Source organism: Nestor notabilis, unplaced genomic scaffold (assembly GCF_000696875.1).
Source record: "Nestor notabilis isolate BGI_N333 unplaced genomic scaffold, ASM69687v1 scaffold16347, whole genome shotgun sequence".
Classification (NCBI taxonomy): Eukaryota; Metazoa; Chordata; class Aves; order Psittaciformes; family Psittacidae; genus Nestor; species Nestor notabilis.
Window position 1 is genome coordinate 30,277 of NW_009935288.1, and position 12,948 is coordinate 43,224.

The window sequence follows — 12,948 nt, forward strand, 5'->3', positions numbered from 1 at the left end:
AAGCTACTCTCACTTCTGCAGAAGGAAATGGACCAGAGCATCTTTCAGCACTGTTCTCTCTCTCATATACGCATTTCTGCTGGGAAATAAAAGCCTGAGCCTGAAAAGTGCCAGCACACAATCCGGTGACATCACTTATCGTACCACCATGGTACCAGCCAATTGGGGAGGTTTCTCACCCAGCCGTGCTTCCTCACCTAGCAGGGAAGCCTATAGGAAAATGTTACAGCACCAGGAAAGGACTCACGCCTTCATTGTGGGTGCTTCTCCTGCCACACCTCCTCTCTCCCCTTTCCCACTCCAGCCTGCATGTATGTACACACATGCACATACACAGAGAACACAGCAGAGGCAACATAACCATGCACAGCAAAAATCCATTTCCGAGTATTAGGCTTTTGGCAATGATTCACAGAAGAATTCCTGCTGGTTCTGGAGATTCATATTTTTGTTCAGCAGTTTCAGTGGGAGGAAGAAGCTTCCTCTTCTAAGTCACTGATCACTTTAAGTCATTGTTATGACTGTGCAGCTAAGTCTTTGTGTTTCTATCCTAAATATATTAAAAGAAATACATCTCCAGACAGCCAAGCCAAGCATGCCTGTAACCCTGTGAAAAGACAGCAGAGCTTAAGGCTCAGGCTATGTTCTGCCATTCCCCAGATAGCTGTTAATTTAACTAGTCAAGATCCAATTCTTAGCACACAGAGGCAAAGCCCAACATCAGATCCGGGTAAGCTGCAGTGCTGCAAACTAAGGCTAGCAAGTACACATTGTGATTAGATCAGAGATACTTCACTGCAGCTGCCATCCAGGACAAGAAATAGGAAATGGGCACGTAATATTGCTTCCGAGATGAAGCTAGCTATTAAAATAATTGCTAGGAACCCCAGAGATCTCTTCTACCTGTCAGACAGTGCTCTTAGAGAGGCAGCTGTAATTGTCATTGCTTCTCACTCTGAAATAAAATGACAGTTGGTACATCAAGTAAGCAAGTCTGCATAGTCTGCTGGTAGTGGTACAGCCTACTTACGCGAGAGGGGAAAAAAACAGGCCCTATCTATGAGAACTGAACAGTCGTACTCCAGGCACACAGCTTTAAACCCAACTAACCCAGCAGCACCTAAAAAGCCTTCAAGGACAAATATATTTTTGTGTCACACTCACTGCAAAACTATCTGAGGGCTGCTCCAACTCCCAGCAGCACAGTCCCACAGGCTACAAGGCAGTAATTAAAAACTCCAACTCCAGTATCCATCCTGCTCATGACTCCACTTGGAACATTTGTTCCTACCTTATCGGTATTTACAAAAATAGCTGTATTCTTTAAAAGCTGTTTCCTGCAACCAGAGCCAACCAGATAACCCCAGGAAGAAGGAATGCTATTCTTTCCCAGTGGCAGCACAGCCACGCCAAACCCTGCCACTGTCTCAGGCCAGCTTCCACAGCTCACTCAGAGCTTGGCTGTTCCACTACACTGCTAGGCACAGGTAGGGATTGCTGCGGACCTGCCCACCTGAACCAGCCTGCAGAGCACCAGGCACATCTGTCAGTGCCTGCCTGACTCACCAGCCTCTCACCAACCCCTAACCAGTCTTTCTGAAACTCAAATATTGGCAGCTGTAGCTTCTCCTTCACGTCACCTCCAACAAGCAGCAAAACACTGGCAGAAATAACATCTCTCTGTGAGCACCCTTCTGTATCCAATTCAGAGCTCTAAGCAATCATGTTTTATGCAGCAGCACTGGAAGTGAACACTGGTTACAAAGCATCCTCCAGGTCTTTAGGAGGACTTCTCACACAGAAAAGGGCAGAACATGATTCCACTTGGAGCTGATTTCCAATGTAGCTTACTTACCAAGCCTGGATCACACTCTTACCTAGAAACATGACAGAACACTTTCTTCATAACCTGCTCCCTTTGAGGTGAAAGCAAAACAGTGTGTCTTGAACACAGCCTCTGGAGCTTTACCAGCTCCAGCTACAGAGATCAACCACACACTAACAGTGTGAGATCTGAACCCATGTAAGTCACCACATACCCCACCAGAGGAAACTGCAGATCTCATGAAACCAGGAAACACACACCAAAACAGGCAGTATTTTGTCTCGGTAACCAACAGTCCTATTGGAAAAGTGTTATGAAACAGTTTAAAACAGAGAATGCCAGTTTCCATACTCCGCATTTTCTGGCAGCAGCTCAGGAAGTTCAGTCATGTTTACTTTCCTTAATGGAAAGCCACCACTCGCCCTCGCCCTTAATGTCAAGGCCGATCATGCTCCAGGTCCTGCAAGCAGAAGTTTGGCTGAGTCAGCTGTGCTTAGCGAAGCTGACAAACAGGGCAGGACATGGAGTGATTTAATGAAAGGGAAACTAATGGACCTTTTCCTTTTTTCATGGAGATGCTGTTTGCAGCATGGGATTTTTCCAGGAGTATCTTAAGGTTTCAGTTCTAGAGCCCTAGCATTTTACTGGATTTCAAGACCCAAAACACAGTCTTCATATATAACTAAGTACAAACTACAAACACTTGCACAGAATCAGGATTTTAGATGTATGCACACACACAAATGTACAAACATTTTTATACAGAACTTCTTCATAAAACACAGAATTCAAAGTAAATCCTAATCTTTTCATATATATACAGGTAAGTTTGAAAACGGCATAAGCAGGACTCACCACCTCCTGTCAGTCTCATGTAAATAGCTAACTTAGCTAAATCTCTAGGTGCACTGTAGTCAAGTAAAGGTAGGAGTTAACTTTCCCAGAATATAACATGAAACACATTTCTTGGTGCTGATTACAGAGGAAAGCAAGGCACCACACAGCTCACCTGTCCAGTTACATTGCATTAAGCTGAACAGACAAGTAGTATCACTGTGCTCTCAAATAAGTATGAAAACAAATCCCTTCTCTTGAGTCTTAACATTCTTGCCCGAGAATGAAAAGAGACTTGAAGACAGTCCTCAAAATGTGATTTATACCAGAATAATCTCAGTGCAAAGATACTGCTGCTTTATGTAATATTATCTTGTATTTATTCTTTTACAAAACATTCCATTGTAACTAGAAGAGTTCTGAAGCACACAATGATTCCCCCCGCCCTCAGTTAACACCTACTAAATAAATGTGTTTATCTTGGTTGGCTGCAGAGAAACAAAAGTGCTCTAAGCCAAACAACCATGTTCTCCAAAACAGTTTCAAAGTAGTAATAATGCAAAGTTTCAAGCCCAGGTTTCACTGTAATTCCCAGACATCTACACTCTCCAAAAGCAGGATTTCTAACTTTATCTCATTTCTCTGAATAAATAAATAAAACACATTTTCACAAAGTTCTGGACTTTTACATTAAAAACATGGAAAATAATCACTAGGTAACTAAAATGGGCATTAACAGTATCAGAGTGATGACATTTTACATGTAGAACAAACAACTCTCCACATGATACTCCCAGAAATAACCAGTGCTCTTGAACCAAGACTATGGCGACAGATTAACAATTTAGGGCTGATGTCTCTTATTCTTTAGTCTCCAATGGAATTAGGGAACAGAAGAGAAACACAAGGTGTACAACAGAGTTGACTAATTACACAAAATCTCATCAATGCTACTTTACATTTCATATGCCACTACACTATTTTGCTTTAGAAGTTTTCCTGGACAAGGTGCTGAAGGACTTGGCACGGGTGGACAATGCTGACAACGGAAATGTTTGTATGAAGTGCTTCAGGAACAGAAGCACATGAGGCCAAGCCAATAAAACCCAACCCCAAGCAATCTTTCAAAAAATGATTCCAGCCTATACACAGCAGCTTCACTGTTCATTTAACCTAGAACACAACAGTTTCAGAAAGCATTACACGAAGCAGGCCTGTAAAACCAAAAAACCAGAAGAAAGAAAGAGCGGCGCAGTATGAAGTAATTTCAGACAACCAGTTTTGTGAGAGCTTTAATGGCACAAAATGTTTATAAGCTACAACTTATACATGTACTGTAAACTGTATATAATGTTACAAAGTGCTAACTAATTTATGAAGAATGCATAATCACTTTGGCTCAGTTAACTCCAATAGTTCAACAAATGTCAATTAAAAAAGTGGAATTTCTAACAATCTTCAGCTTGCACTTTTGAAACCAGTAAGTAAAGATGCATTTGCTGCAGTTACGTTTGCCTGCCGCGGTTTTCGTGTGCGAGTTTATGCATTTGTTTTTCTTGATCCTATTTACAAATATTCTAGGCCAGTTTTCACTGAATGTAAGAAAAATGAAGCCTACATTTGTGTTTCCAAAACTGTAAACAGGTATAAAGCTTTTTAAACAACACCTATCTTAACAAAACTTCAACTAGCAATAGTTGAAACCCCTTTTCAAATTATACAGCAATCTGTTTCTGTTCATTGTAAAACTAGAAGTTGTAGACTTTCATCCAAAGCTTATAGTAGGGTATCAATAAATACTGCATTGTATCATAACAAGTGTTACAGTGATCATGTATCCATTCCTCACCTGTAGTTTTCACAAATTTGACTTCATGGCTCCTTCAAATAGCATAAGTTGTGTTGATACTCTAGCCACAAGCTTGCAATAGTATGTACTAAATATTCTGAAGAAGAATTGCCTTTTAATTTAGAAAGGGATATATTTTTCTCTTATTATTTAAAAAGTACTCCCTACTTGGTAAAAATCTATTTTTCTGCTACTCCAATTTCCATACAAAACAAGGTGCTGTAATTAGAACTGAAAGTGTTTCAGCCTTTCTCCCGTCCCCTCAGGTTTTAGGTCTGTAAAATGATGCACTCGATACTAAAACACCCTTCCCCACTTCCCCCTTCCCTCCTCCACCTTTGGGTGAAACCCAATATCCACGCTTGAAACCAATATGCAGTTGTAGGCTACTCAAGTGCCACTAAAAGAAGAAAAGCAAATGTCTTCAAGAGGATTTGTTGTTAGACTGCCCCTTTCACCCTGAAAGCATTCTGTAACAGCATTCAGAAGTAGAGAATAAAAATAAATAGAGTTTAGCAGTGGATTTATCCTTCACGTTTTTACTTTCTGGGAGCTAACTAAAAACCAAACCTCGATGGGGATTTAGCTTCTACGCATCAACTGTTTCAAGCCATCACTGCTAGTTCAAATCATCAACTTTTTATAGTCTGATGCAAGCAAATAATTCTATGTAGCTGTTCTCTCCAAACTGGCTGACTATGTTTTCTTATCATGTTCTACAAGTCAGCCTACTAAAGTTTTTATTTAAATGAGATTTTTGCTAGTCTTAAAATTAGCATTGGTTCCCTAAATACTTAGTATTAAAGTCTATATCATATTTTTTTATATATTCAACATTCTATCCTTCAGAGTCATGCTACATGTTCTGAAATCCAATAAAATCTATTTTAGGACATGGCTGTCCCAATGCTTTGTAACAATTTGGTACTAAAGCTTCACATTTTGAAAAGAAGTGTCACTGAAGGAGGACAAGGCTTAATGTTCCCTAAGATAAAAGTTCAACAACATTAGTGAGAAGAGTCTATCTAACATGAGACACCACGAGTGACTTGCAGATTCCATGTATCCCCAAAGGAGATTGTACAGTAAACAATGAGAGAGGAATATTGAAAACTCCTTTGCAGAAGACATTTCAGAGTTTGACAACTTCTGAATCGTTATACCCTTGCAAGATTGTCCCCCTTAAAGATAAGTCAAACGCTTTGCTTTCTGAAACTGCCCTATAATCCTAATTGTAAATGGTTCCACAACAAACAGAATCATATCCTTTTACACAGAGTCTAACTACACCTACAGCTGTTGGGATTTTCCTTAATTTAAAACTACTTTTAAGAGGAAAATTTTCACATTTCAGATTTTCCCTTAAGAAAACAGGTAAGGAAAAGAAAAGCTTCTTCACATGCAAACAATGCAATTTCTCTAGTATTTTCTAGGCATCAGACAGGTTCTCCTACAAGGAATAAGGAGCTGACTTCATAGAAAAAGACAAGATTACAACAATTACCTAATAGTAAAATACGCTGATGGATTTAGTTATCCTACTTTAAAATTTATGCAGTCTTTGCCTCCTGCAAATCAAATGGTGTTAGCCAATACACAAAGGGCCAAGTAGATTCCCCCAAAAGCTGATTTAAACTGTTTTTATTGCCAGTGATTTCTTAGTTTATTTCACAACCAGCTTGGGTTTCTTTTCTGAAAGAAAAATTCATTCTCACTCCAATCAATAATTTTCTTCCAAAGAGCCTGTTAATTTTATCACCATTATACAGTCAACATATATACCATGCACATCTGCAATTTAAGTCAGGTTGCACTAAGGAGGCAACAGCATCACTGATAAAATTAAACTTGCTGGTGGCATTTTGCATTGAGAGAAGCCCTTGCAACATATAGACAGTTGTAAACTCCGTTCAGCAACTCTGACGTGTCTTGCAGGCCAAGAGGCAGGGGAATGGGAGGAGAGAGGGAAAGAATGTAGATAGCGAAACACCTCAACAGAGTTCCAACACAATACTGAATTCCAGAGTTAGCAAAAACCTGGATATGTAAGGAAAGGGTGAAGTCAGGGTCATGCTTAAAATGGTCTCAAGTCAAATGTACTAAATGAGACAGTAACACCTTCACAGGTCACGTGGATTTCCAGGTTTTGCACTCCATCTTTCAATAAGTGCTGGCTGAAGGTGTGGTCAGTCGTTTTCCAATGTAGATGCTGAAATAAAAAGTATAAGGCATATCGTATTCCACAGAGATATTCCCTGTTTTCCAAACAGTTTGCACGCACTCAGCTGTCTGTCTTTCACTAAGTCTGATGAGATTCTTCCAAGGATGTCACTTCATTTCTATAAATTACCTAAGGAGTGAGATTTTCGGATGAGCCTAGGAGCACTGATGCTATCAACGTTCAGTGGAAGTGGGTTTCTGCCAGTCCCAAGCTCATTTGAAAACCCCAGTCCAAAACTTTGTGTCTTGTCTGTGGAGTACCTGACACAGGGACTCTTGAGGAGCTGAGCAACACTCCCAGATTATTCCAGTAAAACAAATAAAGTACTGCCCATAAAGGGAGGAGGTGAGCTTTACAACACTGAGCACTGAGGATCTACACAATAAACTACTGCCTATACAGGGAGGGTGTGAGCTTTAAGGCACTGAGGAGCTACAAAAACACTATTCTCTACCAAATAAATCCAGGCACAATTGAATTCGTTGTGGAAAGGCCCAATTTTGCTGTAGTACAAATATCTTACAATGTACTCTCATATATTCTACCTTCCTAATTTATTTGATAGTTTACAGGAATTTAAAGAGACACTGAAACTACACTCTGAAAAACAAATATAAAGCTATACAGAAGCATATTTTGAGTACGTATCTTTGCCCCATCAGAGAAGGACATAAAATGAATGAACATAACACAAGGAGTAAGCAAGCGGAGAGATTATGTTGGATTATGCAGGCAATGAAAGCAGTGCTGAGCAGAGTCGTAGCTGATCTTGCAGGACACATCCAGTATTTCATGTACCTTTCTTTAAGTATCCAAACCTTGACTTTCAGTTATACCACACAATTTCAGCATAAGACATTGAAAATAACAGAGTACGTGCCACACACACAGAACTTCAGCATCAGTATTCGTACAATGTGGCTTTGCAATGGTTAGTAGAAGTTACAGCAGTTTTCCACTTACTCTGTTTTTACTCTCTCTACATTATAACCTGAAGCATTTAAGTAGAACACGTGGATAATCAAATGGCACATGTTGTAACTGCAAAGGTTATTTGCAAATTCATGATAATCCATGCATTTTCAACACAAGAAACTTCATCTATTGTAGACATAAAATGTTCAAATGGCTGAAAAATTTTAATTGCTGCAATGTTTTCCTGAATTTCAAAAAGTGTACTAAGTCTATCTCAAGCAAGGTGCAACAACATAGTTATTCTAGCTAAAGCCCTTTTCAGCAGGTACCTGGCATACAAGTGAAGTGGTAAAGCAAAGCCAGATGCAAAAGTTGAAGTGAGAATTACGTTAATACTTACCCTAATCCCAAAGCCAAAACATGAGATATGAACAAAGATGGAATGAAAACCTTAAGAAATTCTGCAGAGAAAATGCCACCTTTTTTCATTGCTCCACTTTTTCTCATACTTAAAGACACTGAACGTTTGGGATGTCTGAAATGAAATTCCCTGAAAGAAGAGGGGAAAGGGTGGAAAAAAATCAAAACCCGTAAGATTTTTGTTTCTTCCTTTTTTTTTTTTTTTTTTTTTTGCACACAATGCATAGATCTCTGTAGGAACATTGTTTTTTAAGTACAAAGAGCTAAAGATCCCTTACATGAGTAAGGAATCAAAGAAAATAGTAGGAGGGATTGTGGAGAGACCACTTACACAGACAGTATAGAGACAAGGGGAGCAGTAGCTGAAGAGAGAGAGGTAGGTCCGAGAGAGGGAATTTCAGGATGTGATTTGTTAGCAAGAGCCTCACTTTTTGTTCCAAACAGAGAGACAGAAGTGTGCCAGATTTAGACAGCATCCTCTATTTTAATAAAAATGCTTTGCATTCAAGGATCTCAACGTTTCCCCTTCCGTAGATGAACATTACATATTTTACATAGAAAGAAAAAAAGGTACAGAGAATTTAGGAGACTTGCTCAACACTATTCCATTCAATAAGCCAAACTAAATGCAATAAATCCCAACTCCAAGTCCCCAGCTCTTCCAATAATTACAATTTTGTCAAGAAACTTTGTAATCAGCTTGCTGTGGATTGATGTTACTTTTAATAAAAAAGGTAATTCTGTTGCTATTAAGATTTTCACACTTCATTGTTTTGACTTTCTGTAGCCTCCCCAAAGAGAAATCTTTTTCCAACATGATTTAATCTGGAGAGCCAGAGTAATTCCATGCAATTTAGGATTCTTCTCTCCTTCATATAAAAAGAATATTCATTAAAGTAGTGTTTAACTTACTTGGGAGGAATGTTTTCAGGCCTACTTGACCAGTCTGACACCCAGTCAGCACTTTTCTTCAAAACTTCCAATTCTTTCTCTCCTTCTACTGCTTCTTCTTCAGACTGAAAATATACATGGGACAAGCCTTGTAACACTCAATTAGCTCCTCCTTATGGTGTTAAATCAAGAGCAAGGACAACAACAGTGCTAAAATGATAAGCACCAAATGGTGGCACCTGATAAACGAGCAAGTGCTCTTGGGCTACTGATTGTTTAGAAAAGATTTTATTACGCTAACAGGAGGATCTGCACAAGTCAGTATACCACAAATGTTATTCCTATTTTGACATCATTGCAAGTTACTTGGGTTTTAACAAAACAAATTATTCTTTTAATCCTAAATGTAATAAACCAGCATTATGTAAAAAGTATTCACATTTTCACAAATGGCAAAAACTTGCAGTTCATTTAAAGCATACAGAGTGTGGCTAAAGGACAGAAAGACAGCCAAATAAGAGGATTTAGAAACAGTATTGTAACTTTAAATGTGTTATTAGCTGTTTAAAATTTGTATTACTTGCACTAGCAGCTTCTACTGGGTGCATTCCAGATGCAGCAGGGAAAGGCAAGAATTCACTACACAACTACTAGTTGTCTTGATCCAAAGATTTGATGTTACATCATTAGATGCAAGTGTTACCACATAGGAAAAAAAATAAAACAGACTAGAAAACACCACGGACTTTGGTACAAACTCCTCCTTCACATTAAAACTATTTCCTTAGCTACCCTTAGCAAACTAAACCACTTAACATTAAAGCAAAAACCATACCAAACCCAGGAGTCATCAAATACGACAGCCACAAAAGACCAACAACTTCACTCAAATCCCTGTGACTCTACAGGGCAGAGCTGAAACAGTCCTACTGTTCAGTCAGGTCTTTGACAAAATTAAATGCAAGGTTTCATTCTTCCAGGAATGCTTTTTATTTATACTGCTGAAGACAGCAAATTCTATTAAATGATAAAACTAAGAGTTCAGCAGTAGTCTCCTCTCAGTTTGTATTACGGCAATTACTCACTATCATGTGAGCTGACTATCTGTAGAGCAATAAACTGAACCCCCTGAAATCCTGTGCAGAAATATAAACATTTCAAAGAAAGCAGGTTTGACACACACAGTGCAGTGTTAGACAATAATATGACTGCTACTAAGCAGGGCAATTCTCAGCTTTAGAGATGGAGACTCATTTTTCCCCGCACTTCAAAGCTATTAATCTCTACAAGTCAATACAGAATGTAAGCCTAAATGAAGTTTACTAACCCTGCCCTGTGGCTAAAACTAATTGCTCTGGAATGTGTTTTAATTTAATTTAACTCCTTAAAAGATAATTTAAACTAACATAAGCTTGACTGCACAGAAATTATTTACTATCCCCATTTACAGGAAGGTACTATATAAATTTCTAATAAAAAAGACTGAGTTAAAACCTGCAAAAATAAAGTGTAAGACAAGTAAACAGCATTACCCAAATGACTAAGGTACATCCCCAAATTTTGATTAAATAAAATTCATTTGCTTGTCCTGCAGCTGACAGCCAAGTTTAGAGTCTCAGAATGAAAAACAAAATTGGCTATCAAACTGTTTAACGCATTTTTTGACACATAAAATATATAACATTTTAGAACTATTGACACAACAGAGCTTGCTCTACCCCTCAAGTATTCCCAATGCTGATTTATACAAACACACAATTTGTATGCATTATCCATAATTGAAAACACATTTTTTTTAAATTCATGTATTTTAAAGGTTAATAAAGAAAATACCTGAGAACTACTGTCTTTACTTGTGTGCATTTCCACATCAAAAGTTATCTGTCCATCTTCTTGAGGTGAAGGGCTAAAGAGAAATTGATTTTGTTATGTCATTTTGTCATAATACAGTCACCTAAAGAATCATTAGTGTAAACAGCATCTCAGCTGAATCATTTCCACATGCACTTCTGCACACTATTCCTATGGGGTACAGACTAGCCTTCAGATCAAACATACCGGTATTAGAAAGTCTTCCAAACCCTCTCAGCTTTTCATTCCCACCTTTATAATCCCACCTTTCTCAACCACCTTGACCAACCTCTCACTGAAGCAAAGGAAGCATTGACCAAAAACTGCCACACAAAATCTGCAGATCCCTTATTTCTTTTAGGTAACACTGCCAGCATTGTGAATTATACCTCTTTTTCTATCATTACAAGCAGAAACATCACACATGAAAAAACCTTTTAATGCTTGGCAAGAATATATATTCCTTGTTAGCCTCACTTCGAGTATTAAACATTTGGTAATCTACTTGAGAAATTAATCAACTATCGCACCTCAACTGACCAAACACCAGAGAACTTAAGTCATGACCAAGACAAAATGCAGCATGATGCACCAGTGCAGGTGTCTCATTAAAATGCTAAAGGCATCTTTTTAACCTGACTTAAGCTTTCATGAAAAAGGTGTATTTTAGAAACATCCAAAAGAGAGCCCAAACTACTACGCTTCAGAGCAGTCTACTCTGTGAAGAGAATGCAAAATATTTCTTGATTCATACTTCAACCGTCAAAAGGGGAAAATTAAGTTTAAAAAAGAAAAAAAGAATCTGTCTTCATTCACTTAATATGTGGGTAATAACTGAAAATCCTCTGCTAGTAAAAGAATCTACCCAGCCATTCCCGACTGAACTGGAAAGCAGTCTACAGCGACAGCTCTGACAGCTCGTTCCTTAGCAACGAAGATGTAACAAATTTTGTTTTCTATAAATGTAACCATTCTATTTTAAATACTCGTATGGATTATTTTCAAACAGTGTACTACATTCAGTCATTAAATCAGGCCTAACTGCTTTTAAGTATCTTTTATATCTATCAACCACTTATGTAGGCTACCTAGTAGACATGACAGTTAGACAGCATTCACCCAGCAAAACCAAGACAGGCACATCTGAAGGCAGCTAAAATTGTATCTAAAAACTGCCCAAGGATTTCCAAACTGCCCCAAAACTTCCTAGAAAAAAAGGCATAATGAACACAGAAGAATATCGTAATGCTCACATGTGCCTTGAAGGACTATATTGTTAAGCAAGAGGTATTTTGCCTTCGCAGGAGAAAAAGCAGAACACTGAAATCAAGAAGTACAAATTCTGAGGATCTTTTTTTCTGTTAAGTCCAGTGACATTTTATTATGTTTGACTAAACATAAAGCTCATGTACATAACATTATTATTGATGAGCCAGTAAAATCAGATATTTTTTACGCCACATGTGCTTTATGACAATGTGAAATTTAACTGTGACGTTGATGTGACTCTCCAGCTCCTGGATTCCTCAGTTTTCTGTGTAGCAACGATCAACTTTTCAAATCAGATGTCTTATTTAACAGCCAGTTATCATGAGCCAGCAAGCACCCCAAATCCTGAAGCACGACAAACTTAAGCCGGAGAAAAAGCTTTATGCCCCCATTAACATCTACGTGATAAAAACCTGCTATAAATTGCAGGCAGGACAGAAAACATTTATTTACCTATCACAGTGGGAACTACCTCTCGAACTGCTCTGTCCTGATTCATGCTGGGCGTCCAGGAGAATTTTTTCCATGTCTCCATTGTGGATGGAGGATGATGAAGGGACATGTTCCAGACCTCCATTTTTCCCATTGCCATTATCGTTGCTATTGCCATTGCCGTTCATCTGTAACTCCACCCAGGAACCTGTTGGGCCAGCCAGACACCATTTCATTAAAAACCCATCTCAAGTTTATCAATTACACACAGAAACAAACATGAACGTGGTGGATTCTGATAACATACACTGTTACTGGGGAGAAAACTCATAAACATGTACTGCATGCAAGAGCAACACATTTCTTTCTCTTTCATCAACAAGAGCACCCCTAAAGAGTTACATTTTGTTGCTACCTACCTCCAGAGCTAGTCAAATATGC

The 12,948-nt window shown here is 38.5% G+C and overlaps 1 protein-coding gene across 1 annotated transcript; it reads right to left on the reverse strand.

Annotated features, from left to right (window-relative positions):
• Positions 1-3,921: 3,921 nt before the first annotated feature.
• On the reverse strand, positions 3,922-12,740 carry BNIP3L (BCL2/adenovirus E1B 19kDa interacting protein 3-like). The gene is made up of 5 exons (XM_010017777.1): positions 12,529-12,740; positions 10,789-10,861; positions 8,977-9,080; positions 8,045-8,194; positions 3,922-6,717 (listed from the first exon to the last, which is right to left on the reverse strand). The coding sequence occupies exons 1-5, from the start codon at positions 12,693-12,695 to the stop codon at positions 6,669-6,671; spliced, it is 543 nt and encodes a 180-aa protein (XP_010016079.1). The 5' UTR covers positions 12,696-12,740; the 3' UTR covers positions 3,922-6,668.
• Positions 12,741-12,948: the final 208 nt, after the last annotated feature.

Excerpts from the sequence above, each read along its gene's own strand:
- BNIP3L (XM_010017777.1), bottom strand. The coding sequence starts at position 12,695 with ATGAACGGCAATGGCAATAGCAACGATAATGGCAATGGGAAAAATGGA. Across the intron at positions 10,862-12,528 it reads GGTAGTTCCCACTGTGATAG|CCCTTCACCTCAAGAAGATG; the intron begins GTAAATAAATGT and ends ATTTCTCTTTAG. Across the intron at positions 8,195-8,976 it reads CCTGAAAACATTCCTCCCAA|GGAATTTCATTTCAGACATC; the intron begins GTAAGTTAAACA and ends CTCTTCTTTCAG.